The sequence below is a fragment of the Polistes fuscatus genome, unplaced genomic scaffold, assembly GCF_010416935.1.
Source record: "Polistes fuscatus isolate 324 unplaced genomic scaffold, CU_Pfus_HIC Scaffold6, whole genome shotgun sequence".
NCBI lineage: Eukaryota > Metazoa > Arthropoda > Insecta > Hymenoptera > Vespidae > Polistes > Polistes fuscatus.
Genome location: NW_025113140.1, coordinates 10,381,743 through 10,403,010, shown reverse-complemented (window position 1 = coordinate 10,403,010; position 21,268 = coordinate 10,381,743). Strand labels below are relative to the sequence as shown.

Sequence of the window (21,268 nt, the reverse complement as noted above, 5' to 3'; positions counted from 1 at the left end):
CAATTTATACCCTTAACCGTCAAAAAATGTTAGCTAATGTTTGGTCCTTGTCTAGACAGGATCCAGATAAGTGTCCAATATTACAACGAGTTTGCCATCATGCCAACAAGTTACTCGAAGCTAATATTGAATCTACTTGGTTGTTAGCACGTGTTATTAAATATATGATTTATCAAGCTAAAGTGGATGCAGTGGTTAGAATCAAAAAGGAACAGGAATTGAAACGAGCTATCGAGAATGAATATCGCATCATGCAAACCATTCTTGATCCAAGTACTAATTATAAATTACGATTAAAACAATTTGTATCAATGAAAAATGAATACGTCTAATAATTCGTTAGGTACATCCAAAAGTATTCAAAAAAAGGGTGACAGAATTCAATCGTTGAGAGGAAAAGCTAATACGCGACTTAGAATTCGCGAGGAGGAATGGCGAGACATAGTTTACGTGGACGATGCACCACTTGACGGACCTAATCTCTACGTCATTTTAACGGGCTTTCACAATCCCGATTTACCCCTTGAATTAATGAATATTGGTGTGCCTCTTACTTGTATACTCAAGATAAAACGACCTGGTGAAAAATTGGAACACGTTTCATTGCATTATCGCGAAGATGAAAATCGAGATACCGTATACGATAGAATGAGGTTACGTTTTCCTGAAACTTACACCGTAGACAAGGTCGATTTATATAAATTCTGGAGTTCGTTGAAGAATATTTTAAAAAATCCGCAAACCGTTGAGGTATTTTCTAACGTAGCGTTTCTTACGTTAAAGCCTCCAATTTTGTTTGAAACATCCGATGACCTTGAGTACGAAACCCTAAAGAAAGATATTTACGATAAAGTATCCTTTATCGTATACGATCTTTACGATCTTCTTCGAAAGCATTCCAATTACCTAAGAAGCATGTTAATCCAGCGTTACGACATAAACGAGATGAAAGAAGTCGAGGCTAACGTCTACTATGCAATTCTCGATGCATTACCAACGGAACGCGTAACCGTGCCAATACTACTTCATGCTCTTTTACTGCAGGTCGAAGATAACTTAAACGTTCTAACAGATCGATCTTCACAGGAGCAAAACGTTACGTCAAAGGAGAACATCTATGAAAAGGTTAGCTAGTCATTTCTACGATCTATCTCGACTTTTTACACGCTACATAGAATCCGTTTAACATGATTCCCCTCGATAACGTTTTGAATCTTTAGAAAGCGAAAGAAAAAGAAGAAGAAGAAGAAGAAGAAGGAGAAGGAGAAGAAGAAGTAGCATCAGTTAAAAGTATCGATGAGAAAGAAGAATCGTGGGTTAATAAAAGACTGAAACTTCTCAACCAAAAGTACAAGGTTAACACGAATAAAAACGTCGTCGAAGAAAAGTTCGACGATTTAACGATCGAATTGATTCTCAACGGTGATAAGTTGAGTTTAAATACACATCATATTACTTTGGATGATGATATCAAGAGGATGTTAAAATTATTCAATGGCATGACCTTAGCTGATGCATTTTTACAAATTTATCATGATCCAAGGATAATTGATTGTTGGTTGAATCATGAAAAATTAACAGATAAGAAAATGAGGGAATACGATTGTTATATAAACAACTTAATCAATTACTTTGATCCCAGTGTTGAAATCTGTCGAGAGAACATTTGTCATTACTTGCATTTTCTGATCTTCGACAAGATGATCTATGGCGATTCGTCGGACAAAAAAACAGACGAAAAGGATCAAATGCTGTCAGTTATTTCTTGTTTACATTCTCCTGGTAAAATTTTAGCGGATTCTACTTCTTTTGTAAAAAAAAATGATAAAAAGAAGAAGTCAAAATTCTCATCGAAAAGCGACACTGAAATCGACTATGGGAAACCCGTAGCTGCGTTCTTAAACTGTCCAGGTCTCTTTGAACTGACAGATAAGAGAGAAATCTTGCTACCAAGTTATTTGGAGAAGAATGTCTTCGAGAAACGACGTAGAAGAATGCATAGACTGAAAGAACCTCTCGAAGAGTACAATGATGTCGAGTTACTTCCAAAAAAGGTTCTACTTCAAACAACCTACGAATGTTTTCAAGATTTCGAACATTTCGAAAAAAGATATTTCGAACCGACGGATTCTATTTTATTGTATTTCAGTAACGATTACGTTGTCGGTGACGTATCCGAAAAATTAATCGTATCGAACTTACGTACACCCGTTTGTTTACGTGATTTTGTTAAATACGTAAAAAAAGAAGAAATTGATTGGATAAACCGAGAAGAAGAAAAGTATCGATTAGAATCGATTAAAGGGATTAGCAAATCATCGATAGATGCGATTACATTTTCGAAAGATGATAATCAATTTCGTTTATATTTCGACGACGAACATTTTATTCTTCCGAATTCTTTGAAAGCTCGATATTTGAATAAAAAATTACAAACGACAAGTTCTAAAAAAAATAATACAACGAAGCCGGATACGTCTGGGAGAAAAACAAAAGACCAGGAAAAAATTCCCAAAGGTAGAGGGAAACAAAGAGGTAGTAAAACGTTGAGTGAAAAAATCTCGTCTAAGGGCAGAAAAGAAGAAACAAATGGAATCGACACTTCTTTTCTACCTAGGAGAAAGATACTATCGTTGGAGTTTGCCAAAGAGGATGAACCTCACGAGTTCGTAGGCTATGACCTCGGCAACTTGAGAGTTCAGATCGACGAAAAAAGAAAGATCTTCTATTCGGAGGACGGTACATTCGTACGAGTGAATTTCGAGACTTGGCTTTACGAGAACGTAGATTTACGTATTGTCGTTACACTTTCCGGTTGTACCTTACGTTTGTTCGAAAAACCTTCAGATCCTACAAACTCTAACGTTTTTCATCTTACCACCAACGAAGGAATCGTCCTTGCTTTTTGCAAACAAATTGGTAAGAAGTGTCAAACATTTTTATACTTATTATATTATATATTATATAACAAGAGTAGGCTATAAAAAGTATTGAGCTGAACGTAAGAATAATTTTTTCCCGAACAATTCCTTTCTATGTAAGAAATAAATAAAAATCTTTTTAATTAGTCTCAACATTTTGTAACCTACCCTTCAATTTTGATATTCTATGAAGTGTAACTTTTTAATTAATATGCACGTCATATAAGAATATGATAGGTACACAGACGTTAATAGAATTAATTTTGTAATTATTTTATAAAACGTTAAAATAATATCTTTTAAATGTATGAAATGTTATTAATGTTGATTGATCTTTTAGAAAATTAATTTTCCGATAATTTTTTTCAGATCTCGAAAGAAATAAAATACATTCAATTTCCGATACAACCCCGAGAGATTCCTATTGGAAAAATTTAGAATTTGATTTTCATGCATCCTGGCCATCAGGATTGACAATTTTACCAGTTACCGGAGATTGTCCTGATAATCCTTTTTACATTCGTCAATCATACATTTCTAAAGGACCCAAAGATGTTTCTCGAGAAGCTTACCGAAAATATTTGAGGAATGGTACGGTTTTGAAGTTTCTTCATGACAAAAGCGTCATTGTATTGCGTCCAAATGGTGTTGTAGTCGAATGCATATCGTTCGAGGATACTATAACAGAGGAAAAGAGTTTGGAAGAAGGTATAGCACTTCTCGTTAGATGGAATACGTATTTATCAACATATTTTTTCTTTTGTAAGATCATGGAATAAAGCAACGGAAACAGAGTGGGATAAATTCAAAACGAAAGAAAAGAACATTGAACAAAACCCAAATCCATGGATCGTTTGAAAAAGATTACGAGGATCTTCAACGAGCATCATCGACAACGACGGACGAACTGATGGTTAAGTTTCGTTCCAGATGGAGTACAACAACGATTAGAAACATTTCAATGCGAAGGTTTTCAATCTAAATTAATATCAAAGTCTAATTATTATTGACAAATTGTTTTTCTCATCATTTGTTCGTAGAATTAATTTTGTAGATAATATTTTACCACGTGTTATAGTTTCTTATAAATGGTATATACAGTATTTACAAAATATGAAAAATGTCGGTAAACTGTAAAAGTATTACTTTCTTTTTTTTTTTTATTTTTTCCTATTCATAATCAAATTTATTCCACAAAATGTTGGGTTATTATCGAAAAAATTTACTATCTTTCGATATTAATTTTCGATTCGTTTTAATTACTTGAGTAACGACTATTCTATCGCGTTTTTTTCTTTCTTAAAAACGGGAGAAGCGAGATCCAAACGAAAATAACATTTTCTACGGCTCTGAGAGTTATTGGAATTTTTGGAAAATGAAAATCAGGCGGACGTTCGAACGGGAATGCAGTATGGAAGGATCAAAGTGACGGGATACAATGTCCTGGATCATGATGGTAGAAGGTACGAGGTGCTACGCGATCTGATTGTGCGCGAATACGATCGATTACTGCTCAGAGCGAACTCGGACTACGAGGTAGACGAAAATTTCACGCGACGCTCCGACGGCACCGACATGCTGTTCCGTTCCAATGGGAAATTGATCGTCCATTTCCCTGGTACTAGTTTTCCTCTAAAAAAGAAAAAAAAATACTCTCATTTCTAATTTATTACTCTGTTGTTTTTGATTTCTTTCAAAACTATCATAAATAAATTTAAATACCCAAAATCTTTGCTATCAAATAAATATAAATAAATTTATTCTGATTTATATTTCAATACACTTATAAGATTACTCATATTAATTATTTTATATTTTTAATATCACGCATTCATAACAAACTAATCAAAATTTATCAAAAGTTATTAGACTTTTTCTCAACAACTTGACTACTTCGCGAAACGAAATTAACAAAATTTATTATATATATAATATTACTTCACAAACTTATATACTTATTTTCTCCAGATGGTACTCGTATAACGACTGGTTATAAGATCGAGGAACGACCTTTGATCTGCGATTGGACGAGAGACGAGTTCGAACGATACTTTGGATCGATCAAATTATACGAACACGATGATCGACTTTTCAAAGTAAACTCTGGAAACAACAACAGTAATAACGACGAGGATGGCATGGGCGACGTCATCGACAACAACAACAAAAACAAAAACAACAACAACAACAACGGCAACGACAAAGACAACTACAACGACGAGAAATTTCTTTGGCAGGATGATGAACCCTTAAACGGTGAAGATCGATACCAAGATGAAATGACGAGAATATTGATCGCAGACGGCTTTGTCTCGGTCCTATTGACATCCCTGTTTGAGCACAAGAACTACGCTAGTGTATCCTACGATCAGTCAGCAGTTAGTTGCACTCTATCGATGCCAACCGATCTTCGAGTCAGCATATCACGAAGAGGTCATTACGAAGTTTCGGCGCCGGGCAAAGTTAATCTCAAGGTAATCAAAGAGCACCACCAGCCACTGTCACGACAACGACGTGGATCGCATCGTGTTTGGAACAGGGAAAGAGATATGGGTAAAGGGTGGTAGAGAGTATAAGAGGTATAGGGGCCAAAGATTCACTTTTCCAATATCGGAAAATCTTCATCTATCCTAGCTGAGCGTCTTAATATGGAGATCGTTCTTTTACAATATTTCAATATCCTATCTTGTTTTCTTATTTTCTCATTTTTTCATTTTCCTTTTTTATCCAGAGAGATTTAAACCGAAAGGGAGAGATAGAGATAGAGATATATGTTTCGATATTTACCGAAAATTTAATAACGAACGTTAATACAATCACGTTCTCGCGTGGATGTTTCTGTACGTTCTCACACATGTATATATATATATATACATCTAGAGAAAACGTGAAAGAGTAAAGTACCCAACCGGTATTAATAATCCGTCGGCTCTTGAAAGTACGACTGCTCGCGCATCGATATTTCTCCGTGAAAGAGGATTCACTCGGATTGAAATAAAACGAGACGATGGGAGGATAATCCCGGTTACAAATAGAGTACTTTAAACGCATACATGTCTAGATAAAAGACGTTTAATATAATGCTTAAATAAAGTCAAGTAAATATTACTTTATTTTCTTTATTTATTTCCTATTTCCCAAGTAAAATGCGAAATTTATTTTTCTTGTTATATTTATCGACGACGATGACGATTTTGAAGGTACCCGATAATCTCTTTCTCCTATTATTTTTCTCTTATTCATTTTTTTCTTCTTTTTTTCTATTTCCATCCGTCTTCCATCCTTTTACCTCTCTTTACTATCTTCGTTTCTTTAGATAAAATCGGATAAATTGATCTTCAGTAGCGAGATGTGTGCCACCTGTGCCGGAAGGTCTACCTCCGTCTATAACTTCAATGCCAGACGATCCGAGCCAATCCCTTCGACGATCTTTACGAGCAGCGATCTTTTCGGAAACGTTTTCGAGGTTAAAAGTGACGGGACGACGAGTTACCGTGGTAAAAGTCGCGAAGAACGACCGTCAAGGAAATTCGATTTCAACGAGAATGCACCGGATGACGACGTGCTAGTGGTGGTGGCAACGTCCGAAAAAGACTATCAAGAATATCAAGAAGATGAAGATGAAAAAAGGAACGGAAAAGAGGAAGAAGAACTCGGACCAAGGAAACATTGCAACGAACGTATGAACGATCATGGAAAATGTTGCCAAGAACATAAAATACCATTCTCGAAACGTGACGTTGTTACACGATACAGAATTTTGTCGATTAACCGCGATCTCAATGCTTACGAGTACCTTCATCGATCAATTAGACATCGAGAAGAGATGATCGTTCACCTTAATAAGGAGGCGAGCGCCATCTTCCCTCCGGTTTCCATTCATCGATCGAACCTCCATCATCTGATTACATTTGTGCCTCTGGAAACTGAATTCGGATCAAAGGCATTGTTACAATCGCATCAGGTTGGATCGTCGATTCTACATAATAGCATGTTCATCTTCACCTTCCCCCACCCCTTTCAACTCCTTGCCTCTCTATATCTACTTACAAGTCATTTATCTATTTAGCTACGAAGTGATTAAACTCTTGCACTCCGTTAGTTCTTCAGCGGGAACAATTATCTCCCGTAAACACCGTTCATTTTTTCCTAACCCTCTGTTATTTTTATTATATTTTCAATTATAAACGAATATATATTAATATATATATATAAATATAATAATATATATATATATATATATTTATATATATTTCGTCAAAAAATTTTATCGAGATTATATTCAGAGAGATGAACAAGAAAATTGAACTATCCTGGAAATAAATTTTTCTAACAACTCTTCTTCCCAAACTCTATCGAACAGATTCCAAAAGTCAAACCGACGAACGCCGACAGAAAGGATTTGGTACGTAGTACGTATTCGATTCCGTACGATTGGCTCTTTCCATTTGGCAGAAACGGGCATGGAATTTGCAACGATACATACGACATGCCGTTGGCCAAAACTACCAAGAGACGCCCACCTAGAACTCTGCGGCTTCGTGTACTGCATGGTTTCAAAGAACCTGATAGAAACGCCATAATCGATTTACAGAAAGCTATGGCATCCTATTGGCGATACGTTAGTGTTACTCTTACATTTTTCTCTCTAACTTTATCGTAGGTTTGTTTTCTTTTTTTTTCTTTTTTTTCTATTCCTTCTGTAATTTTATTAAAGACGAAACGTTCCGAAAGATACTTTCAAAGATGAATTTATCTTTTTCTTCGTTATCGGTACGATAAAATCGATAAAGTTAATACGGTCAAGTTAGAAAATTGTCATATAGATAGTTGAATGTGTTTATTGTTTGTCGAAAGTAATGCATTTGATTTGTAATTTGAAAAAAAAAAAACGATTTTCCATGTTAACTCGCAGTTGGTAGACAACATCGACGAATGTGAAAGATCTTTTTACGTCTACGACGGTGTTCAACCCAAACTCGTAGAAGACGATTACAGAACTTGGAAAGATAATATCAGGGAGTTCGCCCTTGGTATACGAACGAATATTGACGTAGCGACTTATCTTGATAGTTTGCAAAGATGTCGAAGAAAAGTAAGTATGACGAAAGCGGAACCCAAATCTAAAAAATTGTTCGAGTTGTTGAAATTGAGAAGGGCGAATGAGATTCAGCTCGAGTTGCATAAACGTTGCATAAGGGAGAAGATTATTCTGCCATATTTTGAGAACGTCGTTGGTACGTGTTTCCTTTTAATAATTAACTGTCTCGATCAAGCCATTCTAATAATAGACAAAAAAGAAAAAGAAGAAGAAGAAGAAGAAGAAGAAGTAGAAAATGACATTTTCTGATCGTTAATAATAACTTTGAATAAAAGATAATCTTAATCGAATGTATAAATCATGATTTTAATCGAGTTCGAACGTTTAAAGTTGGATTCGATTTTTCATGAATAAAAATTGTTGAAGAATCCTCGTATTAGCCGTACGTCAACCAACGAAATCTACAATTTTTATAAATTCGTTCGTTATTTCGCGAAGGTGTGGGGTGGGAATGGGATTTATATTTCCTCTTCGTAAAAAAGTTTAATGTAATTTTAAATAAAATTGTACGAATAAATACTGCATGAGTATATAACTTTAAGACATATATATATGAAATATAATATAAGAGAAATTAGATCGAGAGAAAAATAATTAAAAAAAAAGAAAGAAAAAAACGAATGAAATAAAGGATCGTTCTCTCTTTCTCTTTTTTCTTTCGATGCAATACAAAATCGCAAATCGTTGGTAGGACGGCCGAAATCCGTCCATTAATTCGCGAGAAAAAAAAATGAGGAATCGTAGTTAAAAGGAGATTTCGCGTTGCCGTCACGTACGTATGGACGAGAAAAGAAACTGAGAATAAAAAGGAAATAAAAAAGAAGACAAAAAAAAAAATAAAACAAAGAACGACAAATAGGAAAAAAAAGAAGGAAAGATATATATATAAAAGAAGAGAAGAATTATCTTCCTCGAGTTAGCTCTTTTTTGCAAACGAGTAAATTGTTCCTTTACCCAGGGAAAGACAAAGAAAGAAGGAAGACAAAGAACGAGTCAAAAAGAAGAAGAAAAAAAGAAAAAGAAGAAAAAAGAAGAAAAGAAGAAAGGGTGGTGAGTATCGTATAGAGACAAGGGACGAGGACAAGGACGAGGACGAGGACGAGGACGAGGACGACGAGAAGCTCTTCGTCCTTCCTACTCATGCACGTTTTTACCACCTGGTGATTTTAGCGCGCGTGGCAGGAATAACGAAATGAGGAAGTCGAGGAAAAGGGCGAAATCATGGGCAGTAGAAAGAGGTGGTGGTGTGGTGTATGGTTAAGGGTAGGTAGGAAAAAGGGAATAGGGAGGGAGGAGAGGGGTTGGGTATATACGAGGGAGCTGTAAAGGTGGTGCTTGCTAGACGACGAGGACGCGTGTGCCAGCCGCCACAGTAGTGCCATATGCCTTGCACATTACGAAAACTCGTAAAAGTACGGCACATGTTTTTATTCCGTTGCCACGCTTTCCTTTACTTGACGTACACACTCATCGCTATGACGACACATTTATCTTTTCTCTCCTTTTTCTTGTTTTTTTATACCCTTTTAGTACTCAGTTCTCCTTCCTTTTTCGTTTCCTTTTTCTTCTTTCGATTCTTATCTTCGAGAGATTCTCAGGATAGGTGAAAATCTTAACTCGATGTTTGTTCATCTTTCTATCCTTTTTCTTTCTTTATTTCTTTCTTTCCTTCTTTCTTTCTTCCTTTCACTCCCTCTATTTTCTTATTACTTTTATTCTCTACGACTTCAACGTCTACGTTAAAAGGAATAAAATTGTTTTCAAACAGTTACTTTTATGGAATTTCATTTATTCGCCTCGCGCACTCTTCTGCATAGTTTTATTCGCTCGTCGAGCCATCATCGTTTTTCTCCTTTCTCTCTTTCTCTCACAGACGCACTCTCACTCTTTCTCATTCGTTTCCCTTTTATAATGTGGAAGAAACGTAAATATGTTTTGCGAAATAGGTGTAAACTTCTAGGAAAAGGAGCACAGTAGCGTACGTTACGAGAACTCGTAAAAGTGTAGTATCATTTTACCATAAGGTTCTCCCAAAGAAAAGGTTCCTTCACTCCTTCTTTCTTTATTTCTTACTCTCTCACTCGTTCTAGTAGTTCTTCTTCTTCTTTTTCTTCCTTATTCAGAAGATTCTACTCGCGTATACTTCAGAGACAAGGTCAAGAAGCTAATAAAGAGTTAACGAACTTCAACACGGCGTATCGTTGGTCCCCGACAAGATGTGGTAATGATGGTGGTGGTTCTCTCTCTCTCTCTCTCTCTCTCACGTTAAAAAAAAATTGTACCACTTAATTTAATTAATTAAATTATCCACGCACGAGTTATGCGAAAGTAACTCGAGTTTTCTCAAAACCAAAAGAAATAGCGTTTTTCTTCGCCCATCTTAACAAAAAATAGAATTAGAAAGAAAAAGAGAGAGAGAGAGAGAGAGATAAGAGTGTGTCCTACAATTTGGCAAAAACTAGAATAACTTATTCTCTTTTTAAAAGGTCCGCTCATTTCTACAAAATTTTCTGCCTCGGTTCTCTCACTCGCCATGCTACATTATTTCAAAGTGTAATTAACGCTCTCGTTCTTCTTCTACTTCTTCTTATTTTCACCTTATTTATTTCTCTTTACTTTATCATAAAAGAGAAAAGAAAAAATGGGCTCGGAATGAAAATAAAAATAAAAATAAATACGCAAACTCGTTGCTTTTACGATTTTTTCGCATTAATGATTAAACGTTAAAACGTTAAATGTCAATTCTTCGACAATGAAAGAAAGAGAGAAAGAGAGAGAGAGAGAAATGCTGGATAATAGAATTTACTCCATTAAAATTGCATTTACTTCTTAAAATTCTATCTGATTGTGAATCGAATCAGACTTTTCGATTGGAAACAGAAAACAGAAAAGGGTGAGAGTAGGAACTGGTAGGTGTATGATGTTAGTGGTGGTGGTGGTGGGGTGGTGATGAGGATCGGTTTTTCCGTCTGGTTCTGGGCAAGCGTGTAAAAGATTGCGCTCACGTATTTTAAACCTATATCATTTACCCTTCTCTCTTCTTCTATGACGTAACACGCCACGAGAAAAAGGTAGAGATAGAAAATACTAGGGGTGGAAAAATGAATAAAAAAAAAAAGAAAAAGGGAAAAAAGAAAGAATCAGGGAAAAAAGGAAGAAGTGGAAGAAGAGAGAATAAAAAAGATAGCTCGACCTGGCTGCATTATAAGTATTCCTTCATACGAGGTTGATCCCATAGGACCGGTTATACCCTCTGGCGAGTCCATATGTTCGAAGATAATCTCTTGGGACAATATCGTTGTATTAACGACATGTAGAAGAGGTCGTTCTACTATAACATAGTGCTTCGTAATTCATTCTTGGTTTTTTCTAAAAAGCAAAGAAACAAGATCAAAAAGTTTAGAAGGTTCTATTTGACCAATCTCCGCGACACTGATTTTTACAATTCCACGAGATATGAAACGTGACGATGCACTAGGAATGTCAATTTCATTTAACGTTACTTATATTCTAGTATAAAAAAAAAAAAAAAAAAGGTAACAAAAAGGACAAAATAAGAACGAGCATTAAATATTTCTTTGTCTTTCTCTTCCATTTCGGGTCAAGTTATTCAAACGTAGAAATAAAATTACACTTTGTATAATGTCGAATAATTATTTAACGCGAATAAAGTGTCTCTCTGGTAACGTAAAATGTAATTATCCAAAATCTAATGTTAAAAAGATGGAAAAGAGATAATGTTTGACGGAGCAAACGAAGGTAAGAAAAGGGTGAAAAGGTTAAAACTTAATTTAACGTTTGGTGGGACGTGATGTCGCCTCGTGAAACGCATCGCCGATTCGTAGAAGTATAATCCGTTGGATTCCACTCGTGGTTGGTGGTTGAATGGTTGAGTTGGTTCGTAGGAAGGAGTTAGGGGGGTTGGTAGACTGGTTGCGAAATATCGTAGAAATATATATACATATATATATATAGATATATCGCGAGTTGCTGCGTTAGCCAGGCGTATACGAGAAATAGAAAGAGAGAGAAATAGAAATATAAAAAGGAAGAAAGAGAAAGAGAGAGAGAGAGAGAGGAAGAGAGAACGTTTACGTATTGCGTTATTGGACAAAAGTTGTAGCATCGATTTCAGACGCGACGCAATCTGATATATCGTCGAGCTTGAATTTTTCTTAGTGAAAAAGGAATAAGTACGGTAAGAGAAAAGAGTGAGAAGAAAGTAAAAGACGGGCCATTTTTCTTTCCGACTTTCCAGCTGGATATCGTTCCACGTAGTACCTCCTTCGATACGTACAGACAAAATATATGAAGTCTTCTACGCCCTGTGAACGCAGCAGCAGTACCGAAAAGGATGAATCTATCCGATCGGTACTTCTGTCGCGAATAACGATGTCTCTAATGCATTGCACCACGTATATATATACACGTATAGATTCTTTTTTATCTTGTTCCCTCTATGCAATAGATTTTACATCAGCGGATGATGGAAATGAGAATCATCCTTGCGAACCGTGTTTCAACGAGGCTCGCATATTACGCAGGATTGATACATAAGTATGTAAGTATGTCGTTTGCATTCGATCGATAAGCTTTTTGTTCGCACGTATCTCCATTATTTGAGCGAGATTGCTTGTGAAAGTATAGAGGAACAAGGAAAGGGAAAGGGAAAGGGAGGGAGAGAGAGAGAGAGAGAAGAGAATTGCCGTGCGTCACGATCAGCGTTCGTAAAACAATTCACTTTTTATACGCCACTCTCGTCGAACAAATTTTAATGAATTCTTGTTATTATATCTCTCCCCGCTCTCGATCATAATTCTCCATTTATTCTCTCTCTTTCTCTATCTTTCTTTCTTTCTTTCTTTCCTTCTTCTGCATATGTATATATATATATATATTTTTTTTTTTGTTATAATTTCTTTAAAATAGATTTGAAGATGATCGATCCAATTACGTTAAATTATAATATACTAATGTGAAACGATGAGGTAGTATAATTAAAATCTATCTCGTGAAGATTTCGTTTTAACATGGTCCTGCTATTATCCGAGTAGAACGACGAGCAATTAAGCCTTCGAACGGACTGCATCGAGCTCTTTCGATCCTCGATTACCGACTTCGATAACGTACTACCGAAAGAGAAGTTAGCGGTCGTTGCAGAATTTCTAATCGAGAATTCTCGCGTACTACGACGACCTCGCCGGTGGTACTTCAATCGTGCTCATGCACTTGGCTCTATTTCAATGGAATAATGAGAGCTTTTAATAATCTTCTTGCGTGCAAACCTGTCCTATCATTTCATCTTCTTTCTTTCTTTTTTCTTTTCATCCTTATCACTATTATCATCATCGAAGCGAGAACGTCGTCTCTCCTTTTTTTTCTTTTTCTTTCTTTCTCTTTTTTTTCTCTCCCCTTTTCAATTTGTTCGCTACGCCGATTTCGAAGACGGCAGGAAATAATAATTAATTCGGATCCCGGAAATTTAGAATAATTATTATATCATTCGAATTCGAGTAGGTGATTTAAATTGTTTTACTCTTTTTTTTCTTTTTTTAGAATTAATTAGCGGTAATCTTTGGTCGATAATTTTTTTCGTTTTCTTTTTCATCTTTTTCCCAAAAATATTTCACGTATTTATACTAATTTTTTTTTATCAATCTCCAGTTGGCTGGTTTTCCTTGTTAGTATACTCCGTTTAATGGGTATAAAAACTTGGCAATTAATGGCCAGGCGTGAATCCGTGAGAAGGTTTGAATTACGAGAAGCACGGTGGTCGTCGGTTAAGGCGATTGTTTTTACCAGAAGATTCCAATAGTGAGAGAAATCGTTGAGGATAGGGAGCTTTGCGAGGACGCAAACACACTTCGGCCCTTTCCTCTCGCTAACTCTACGTGATCTGATTCCGAACGATACCATTTAACCCCCCCCCCCTACCCATCTCACCACGACATTGTTCTGCGTTTTCTTCCTCGACAAAGAAACTATTTCACAATTTTTGTTCTTTTTGTTTTTGTTTTGGTATTACACGGACAATCGAACAACGAACACGTTTGCTCGATCCCACATATCCACATATTCGATCACCTCTACACGTGCGTAATTTTTTATTTTTATATATGAATAAAATTTGGTCATAAAGAGAAAAAGAACAACAAAAAATGCAATTATTTGAGTATTTCGTGGAAAACTACGAATTACGTGAGGTAAGGAAAGAAAAAAGTGTTAAGGATAACGGTGCACATATCAACATTAGTGGTTAATTAAGGGTGAATCTCATGTAAGAAGTTCCATTTCTATGATGATCCAGACAATAGAAAGATGCCGACTCATCTGCCAGCAATGCACGTAATCAGAGTCCAGTCCTTTCAGGAAAAAAGAGAGAGAGAGAGAGAGACACACATATAAGGAAGAAAGTTGCATTGAGAGATCCAAGTTCTATATGTACGTGTGTAGTATGTACGTTTTCATACATGACTCTCAGTCTTCGAAAAGCTAGTTTGCGATAGCAGGTGAATAAGGTATGAGAGAACGGTTCGTGATTCTCAGTTGGAACGCCGAAGGGATAACTGATCGCGAAGGAACTTACAGTCCTATAAATTTCTACGAAGCTACGATCTTGGATTTTTAATTCGCAGATTATTCACTTGAATTACGAACGATAAGAATGAATCGATGATTTTTTTGAATAGCTTTTTTAATCATTTTCCAAATCACACATTTTCGACGAATCTAAATTTAAATGAATATATTGTGATTAAAAAACTGTTCAAATGTCTGGTACTTATTGATTTGACCATTTAGAAAAAATTGCGTCGTTTATACTCGGAAAAAGTTTTCTTTTCCTATGGAATAATTTTTAACATTATAGTTGGCAAAAATAAAAAAATAAATATAACAAGAAAAATATAAGAAACAAACAATCTTTGACATGAAGCTTTGTAAAGTGAAAAACCTAGGAGTTTGTCGTGTTTGAGAACAACTCGAGTTCTCAGACCCTTGACAAAAACTTTTGATTGCGAATGCTGTCTCGGGGCGTTCAGCCAATGAAAATATAGAAATGCTCTTTCAAAGAATACTCGGTTCAGGAAGTAGAATAGGATCGAGAAACGATTCTTGATAAGTTTGATGATAACAGGGTTAGACCGGTACGTACAAGTACTTCCTTAACTTTAGCATATTTAATTGAAAAAATATCGACAAAATTTAATTTGAGAGCCTCGTTAATACGGAATGTAATTAATTATTTTATAAATTAATACAAACATACAAATAGATTCACGAACGTACTATTTTTTTTTTTCAAATATGTCGAAGATTTTATAATAAATCGATATTTGTAATAAAAATAATTCGGATGTAAAATATTCGAGAATATTAAAATTCTCATATATTACTTTTTAATTACGTCGAATATCAGCTGATAAGATTTTATATAATAAATTAATATTTTGTAAAATAAATAATTCGACATTGGTAAATAAATGAAATAAAATAAAATATTATACATTATGTGTGTGTGTGTGTGTGTGTAATTACTTGGTACGATAATAGAATATTTGCTTGGAAATAACGAGGAATAATTATTTCCATTTTCACTACAGTTGAAGGGCTAATGAAGTAAGTAAGAATTTAACTGGGTAGCTAGACTAGCTAGCTAGCTAGCTAGCTAGCTAACCTTCTACGCTCTGTTCCCCATGGAATTCCTACGAGATTGAAAAAATTTCATCACGGGAAAAGACTCCCGGGTCCTTCTACTTCTACGAGCACGCTCTCTCATAATTATCGACTTACAAGCATATCGCAAATCTCTGGAGTCTTTATTAACGATCGTCTAACTAGAGTTTCTCGGTGGACAGAAATATTCGTTAAAATGTTCATTTATGTTTTTTTTCTCAACCACTCTCCTTTTCTCTTTCTTTTTACAAATTATGTCGAGAGGCCAAAAAAAAAAACGAGCTCCCCGTACACGGGTAAGTAATACTTGCTAGACGCAAATTTATGCTTATATTTAAGAAACGCTTCATTATGAATGTTATAGCATTTATTGACGAATTAATTAATTTTATATTATATTGAGTTTCAATTTGATTAGCTGTTTAAAACAAAAGTTAATTGATACGTAATTGATTTCTGAGAACGATCTAAGTTAATTAAATTCCTTTCCAAACTCCCGATATGTATTTTTATAACTCACATACACGCAACAATATTTAAATATATATTTTCATATCCCGAAAATAATTCAACGAACATCTCAGGAGAATAGATAAGTTGAATGCGATAAAAGCAATCACGATAAGCATCGGAAAGAGGAACTTTGACCAATCGTTTATATGCAAATATGATCATACAGACGCGAGCTTACACTATACCTATGTATTGAGGAAAATAAAAAGAAGAGAATATATGGAATAAATGTTCGAAAATATTTTCGTCTGTTATTTCGAGAATTGCGATTGCTTTCGAAAATTATTAGTATTCCAATCGAAACGATTTTGTTATACCGACTGAAATCTGAAATGGAGAGAGAAAATATGGATATTTTCAACTTACGCACACTCATTCATCTTTTGTTCAAAATATTATTTATTTGAAAGCACATATATTTCAATTATAGTGATATTAATTTATAATAATAATAATATATATATATATTGTAGAAAAAATTATTTATATTATTAATAAGAATTTTTTATTTATCAATTTCTGAATAACTCGTGAAGATGTTCTTTTAATTATCTGTGACAGACTTTTTATTATATAATTCTTGTTTTTGTTGCAAAAAGAATAGAGGAAAATTTGCCCACTTAAAATAATATTTTTGATTCGTCTGGGTTACTTTTTAATCCCACATAAATTCTAACACAAATAAAAGACTAATTCAATGACATAACGATTTAAGTAAAAATCTTGGAATTTACGTAATTTATGGTTTTATTTTTAAATGTACACATGTTACCAACCCCTCTCGCATGTCTATTTAAAATTATGAACGAGAAATTCAAGTTGATGTATTTTTGTAACGAAAAACCATAGAGACATAAAACAAAGACCATTATTCAGTTGAAAGAATCTTGTTTTTATCTATTCATGATTTAATTAGCTTTAAAAGCTCATACATATTCTCGTGTATGTTTTCTACGCTTATCGTTTATTTATTATTTTACTTATATTTTATTCTACTTCAAAATGTGCACATTTTTCATTGTTTTTATTTTATAATTTAATTATACTTATCATGAAGTATCATCGATAAATAAATATAAACGTCGATGATTTATCGATATAAATATATTTTATTTAGAAAGTTGTAAAAAATAAAAATCTCTCCTTTTAGAAAGTAATTTTTCATCGACACGAGAAGTTGTTCAACGTTCCCTCGTTTTACTACTCTATATTCTTTGAACAGTTTAAGTGTACAGAAAGTGTTGGTAACAACACGTATAACTACAACTACAACTACAACCACAAATTGTAGATTGCATCGAATAATTTATTCGCTAGTTGCTTGCTAAAGTTCCAATCTTTCCATAGGTTCATACCTTAATCGGTACCGTAGATAAATCAGATTATAATACATAATTAAACGTATAATTGTCGGTCTATCGTAGGAAATTAACGCGAGCCACGAGCGAATCAGTCGTAGCGGCTGCAATGAATGCACTTTATAGGAAATTACGAGATTGTACGGAGAAAATAGGTGATATTGAGCGATAAACGCGTATCGTCTATGGTCATTGGTCACCTAAAACAATCTCATTTTACCTATCAGTCTCTAGTCCAAAATTCTATTCGCAAAGTTGTTCACGTAGTTAAACTAACGTTATCCGTTTTCTGTTACAGAAAGAGATATTAACACCTAACAAATAACAATCTAATGTATAAGTAAATGTATCTATTAATGTACGTATTATGTAAGTTACATAAGTATAAATATATCCTTGGTATAAATGGTACGCGTGCGTATATGTAATCAACTAATTTCTAAAATACTTTAGACTAGATCCGGCCATTAACAAAGCTTACCAACGTGAATAATATGTCGCGAACGCGATAACAAGATAACTGAGCAAATTCTATGAGCGTTATATTTCAAGAGAATGCAGAGATAGCCAATTGGAAATACTATACGTATACTTACATACACACGTACAGATTGTATACGTGTGCCGTATCCTATACGTGATTTAAATCAAATTACAGGAGAAACATAAATTATGCAATAAAATGTTTCTTTTCATTCGACAATGATTAAGAGTCAAATGATTAATGTCAAGAGACAATGATTTGTTTTTGTCGTTTTAAATTGATACGCAAGCCTTTGAATTATAATTGTTTCATAAAGAAAAAGCTGGATGCTTTCGTAGCGAAATTATTGTTTGATCTTCTGAATAAACTACCTGAGGAAGTAAATTTGCCCGATACAGGAAGTCGACGCTTTTACTATTTTCTATCTGCCTCCTAACCTACTTCAAGATCGAAAAATAGAGAAAAAGAGAGAGAGAGAGAGAGAGAGAAACTTGGCTGACTTCTATAAAGGATGTACCTCAGCATCCAAGAAGCCGTAAGAACAATTTCTGAAAACATCACCCCCGAGGCTCGTAATTTAACGCCGATCGAATCACATAGGCGGGTTAGCGTCGTTTAAATGTCAAAGGCAGTTTTAACCAGACTAAGTAATACAGAAGAAGTATTCTCGGCTTGGAGAAATAAAAAGAAATAAGTCAGACAGACAAAAATAAAAATAAAAATAAATATAAAAAGAAAAAGAAAAAGCAAATAATTATCCGACTCTTTTTTTAATTATTTTTCACAGTACGCCTCGATTGGTTCAAATTTACGTGGAAACTTGTGGAAATGGGAATGAGGATAGAGAAAAAAATAGAGAGAAAGAGAGAGAAAGAGAGAGAAGGCAAAGGATGAACAAAAATTCGTTCATTGTCAAACCCTTTCTCTCTTCCATTCCGGCAACGAATTCGATAATCAGACGCGACGATGAGGATCGAATTTAATGGTAGATAAAAGTGCTTTCGGATATCGACGCTTAACTGTAAATCGTACTTCGAAGAACGTGTGACGTCCCGAAGAGAAGGCTAATTCCTCTGAATCAGCTTCTCTCTCATTCCTTCCTTTTTTTCTTTTTTATCTTTTCTTTTTCTCTTTATCGAAGAGGACTATTGGAACACGAAACGTAATTTCGAAGGAAATCGGGCAACTCGTTTGTCGATCGGCTTCAACGTGACTGACTGTACAACTCCTTCTCTCCCCCACCCCCTTCTTCCTTTTCTCTTTCTCTTGAGGTAATACTTCGTCTCTCTCTCTTTCTCTTTCTCTCTCTCTCTTCATCTTCGTTTCTCTTTTACTCCTTCTCCAGTTTCTACTCTCTCTCTCTCTTTTTAGTCCTGCGGTATAACGTTCGGACCTTCGTTACTTCAACTAATTGGGAGCCTGATTAATTAGGGAACTTTGGTTGAATTACCGCTCTACCTTCTATCCTTCCGCGGTCTACGTTGGAAGCCTCGAAAATGCGAAGAGTGTTTCGACGTTACGAGCATTGAGTGTCGGAGAAAGAAAATCGTTGGGAAGACTGTGGACGGGGAAATAGAGGAAAAGAGAAAGAGTGAGAAAGAGTTGGAGAACCGAATTGGTGAACCAAAGTAAAAGGATGAAAGAGGAATCGAGAGAAACGCGTCTGTTAACCTCAAAAACCTGAACTCGGCTTTTGTGCTCTTGTCTTGCGATTAGTAGAGCCTTATACGAAAGTTTCTAATTAAGACTGGCTACGAAATTAATGACGACTTACTCACTCTCTCTTTCTCTCTCTCTCTCTCACATTCTTTTTCTTTTTTAATATGATTTGAAAAGACCGGTTGGAAAATCATTCGACATACCCAGTTCGAATTTCATTGGAGGTGATGATAAACGTAAATCATCTTCGCGATAAATTTTGCTACTCTCTATTAATGATTTATTATCCACGAAAGTGGACATATAACAATGTGAACGAATGAACTGACTAACAATTATGCTCTTATCATGATAACGGTCGGAACATCCGATAAATTCGATATACTCCGTGTAAATCCTATTCGCTTCGATTAATTTCGAGGTACTGTTACGAAGTACTGTTCTGCTTGCTCTACGTGATCGGGTGTTTCGCATCGAGATCAATCGATTCTCTCAAATTTCGTTGTCCTAACGTTAACGATTGTTCCTCGTGCACTCTCTCTCTCTCTCTCTCTCTCACTCTTTCACTTGTCTCTATTCACCCCCTTTTTTCCCTATCCTAGTATTTATATAAGTATCTCTTCGTTTTATTTTTTATTAATATATATTAATGATATTATATCAATATTTCAATACGATCGTTCATCTGTACTGGCAACTGATTTTTAACAAAAAAGTAAAAAAAATAAATTATATCTTTTATACGAATATTATATAAATATATTTTTTAATTTATAACGTTAATCGAATCAAGTCAAGATAAGCGTTAATAATAAGCACACAATTTAAATTCCAAATTTAGAATAGGCTATTTGACTCGTTGTATGTTTAGCGTTAATATAGAAATGAATGAAATATTTCTTGGTAATATAGATCAAACCGAACCGAGAAATATCCATTGAAAATTGTCCTTGTACCTTATTCTACTGTCTTTTTAAATCTTAGTTGAATCGGTAAGAATGTAAAGAATTTAAAAAGGGACTTGCTATCTCGGAAAGTTCGCGAGGAGATACAGTAATGAGGTTATGCGGTTGAGCAGCCTTGCGAAAATCGCGGAACGCGTATTCGAGGAGGTGTGCGAGTCGAGAGGAAGGAAATAAAAGGGAAGCTTCTAAGAAAACGCAGGGAATAAAGAGAAGAAGAGAAAGAATAAGAAAAATGAAAAACAGAAAAAAGAGCAGAAAGCAAAAGAGAATGGAATAAGAATTCGAAACCACAACGAGAATTGGGACACGAGAGAGAAAGAGAAAGAGAGAGAGAGAGAGAGAGAGTTAGAGAACAGTTCCTCGCTTTATGCGATCGTAGATTCGTGAAATGACATACCCATTAGCCCCGGCAAAGTCCCTTAAAGTTCGTGTCTGAGTATCCCACTGTATCGTTTAGAAACTATGAAGAAGGGAAGGAAAAGGTCTGCATGCTGCTACCACCACCACTAAGATATTTCATTCTCAACATTACAACGTCGTAACGTAATTTTCTTTCTTTTTCCACCAAAGAGATAGAGAAAGAGAGAAAGAAA

The 21,268-nt window shown here is 34.9% G+C and overlaps 2 protein-coding genes across 2 annotated transcripts; both read left to right on the top strand.

Annotated features, from left to right (window-relative positions):
- Positions 1-1,328: 1,328 nt before the first annotated feature.
- On the top strand, positions 1,329-4,443 carry LOC122523437. The gene is made up of 4 exons (XM_043645178.1): positions 1,329-2,919; positions 3,291-3,629; positions 3,689-3,890; positions 4,308-4,443. Exons 1-4 carry the CDS (start codon positions 1,479-1,481, stop codon positions 4,348-4,350), a joined length of 2,025 nt encoding a protein of 674 aa, XP_043501113.1. The 5' UTR covers positions 1,329-1,478; the 3' UTR covers positions 4,351-4,443.
- On the top strand, positions 4,171-8,271 carry LOC122523326. Its single transcript, XM_043645000.1, has 4 exons — positions 4,171-4,384; positions 4,890-5,395; positions 7,285-7,542; positions 7,837-8,271. Exons 1-4 carry the CDS (start codon positions 4,360-4,362, stop codon positions 8,269-8,271), a joined length of 1,224 nt encoding a protein of 407 aa, XP_043500935.1. The 5' UTR covers positions 4,171-4,359.
- Positions 8,272-21,268: the final 12,997 nt, after the last annotated feature.

Excerpts from the sequence above, each read along its gene's own strand:
- LOC122523437 (XM_043645178.1), top strand. The coding sequence starts at position 1,479 with ATGTTAAAATTATTCAATGGCATGACCTTAGCTGATGCATTTTTACAA. Across the intron at positions 2,920-3,290 it reads TGCTTTTTGCAAACAAATTG|ATCTCGAAAGAAATAAAATA; the intron begins GTAAGAAGTGTC and ends AATTTTTTTCAG. Across the intron at positions 3,891-4,307 it reads AGAAACATTTCAATGCGAAG|GCGGACGTTCGAACGGGAAT; the intron begins GTTTTCAATCTA and ends AATGAAAATCAG.
- LOC122523326 (XM_043645000.1), top strand. The coding sequence starts at position 4,360 with ATGTCCTGGATCATGATGGTAGAAG. Across the intron at positions 5,396-7,284 it reads CGGGCAAAGTTAATCTCAAG|ATTCCAAAAGTCAAACCGAC; the intron begins GTAATCAAAGAG and ends TCTATCGAACAG. Across the intron at positions 7,543-7,836 it reads TGGCATCCTATTGGCGATAC|TTGGTAGACAACATCGACGA; the intron begins GTTAGTGTTACT and ends GTTAACTCGCAG.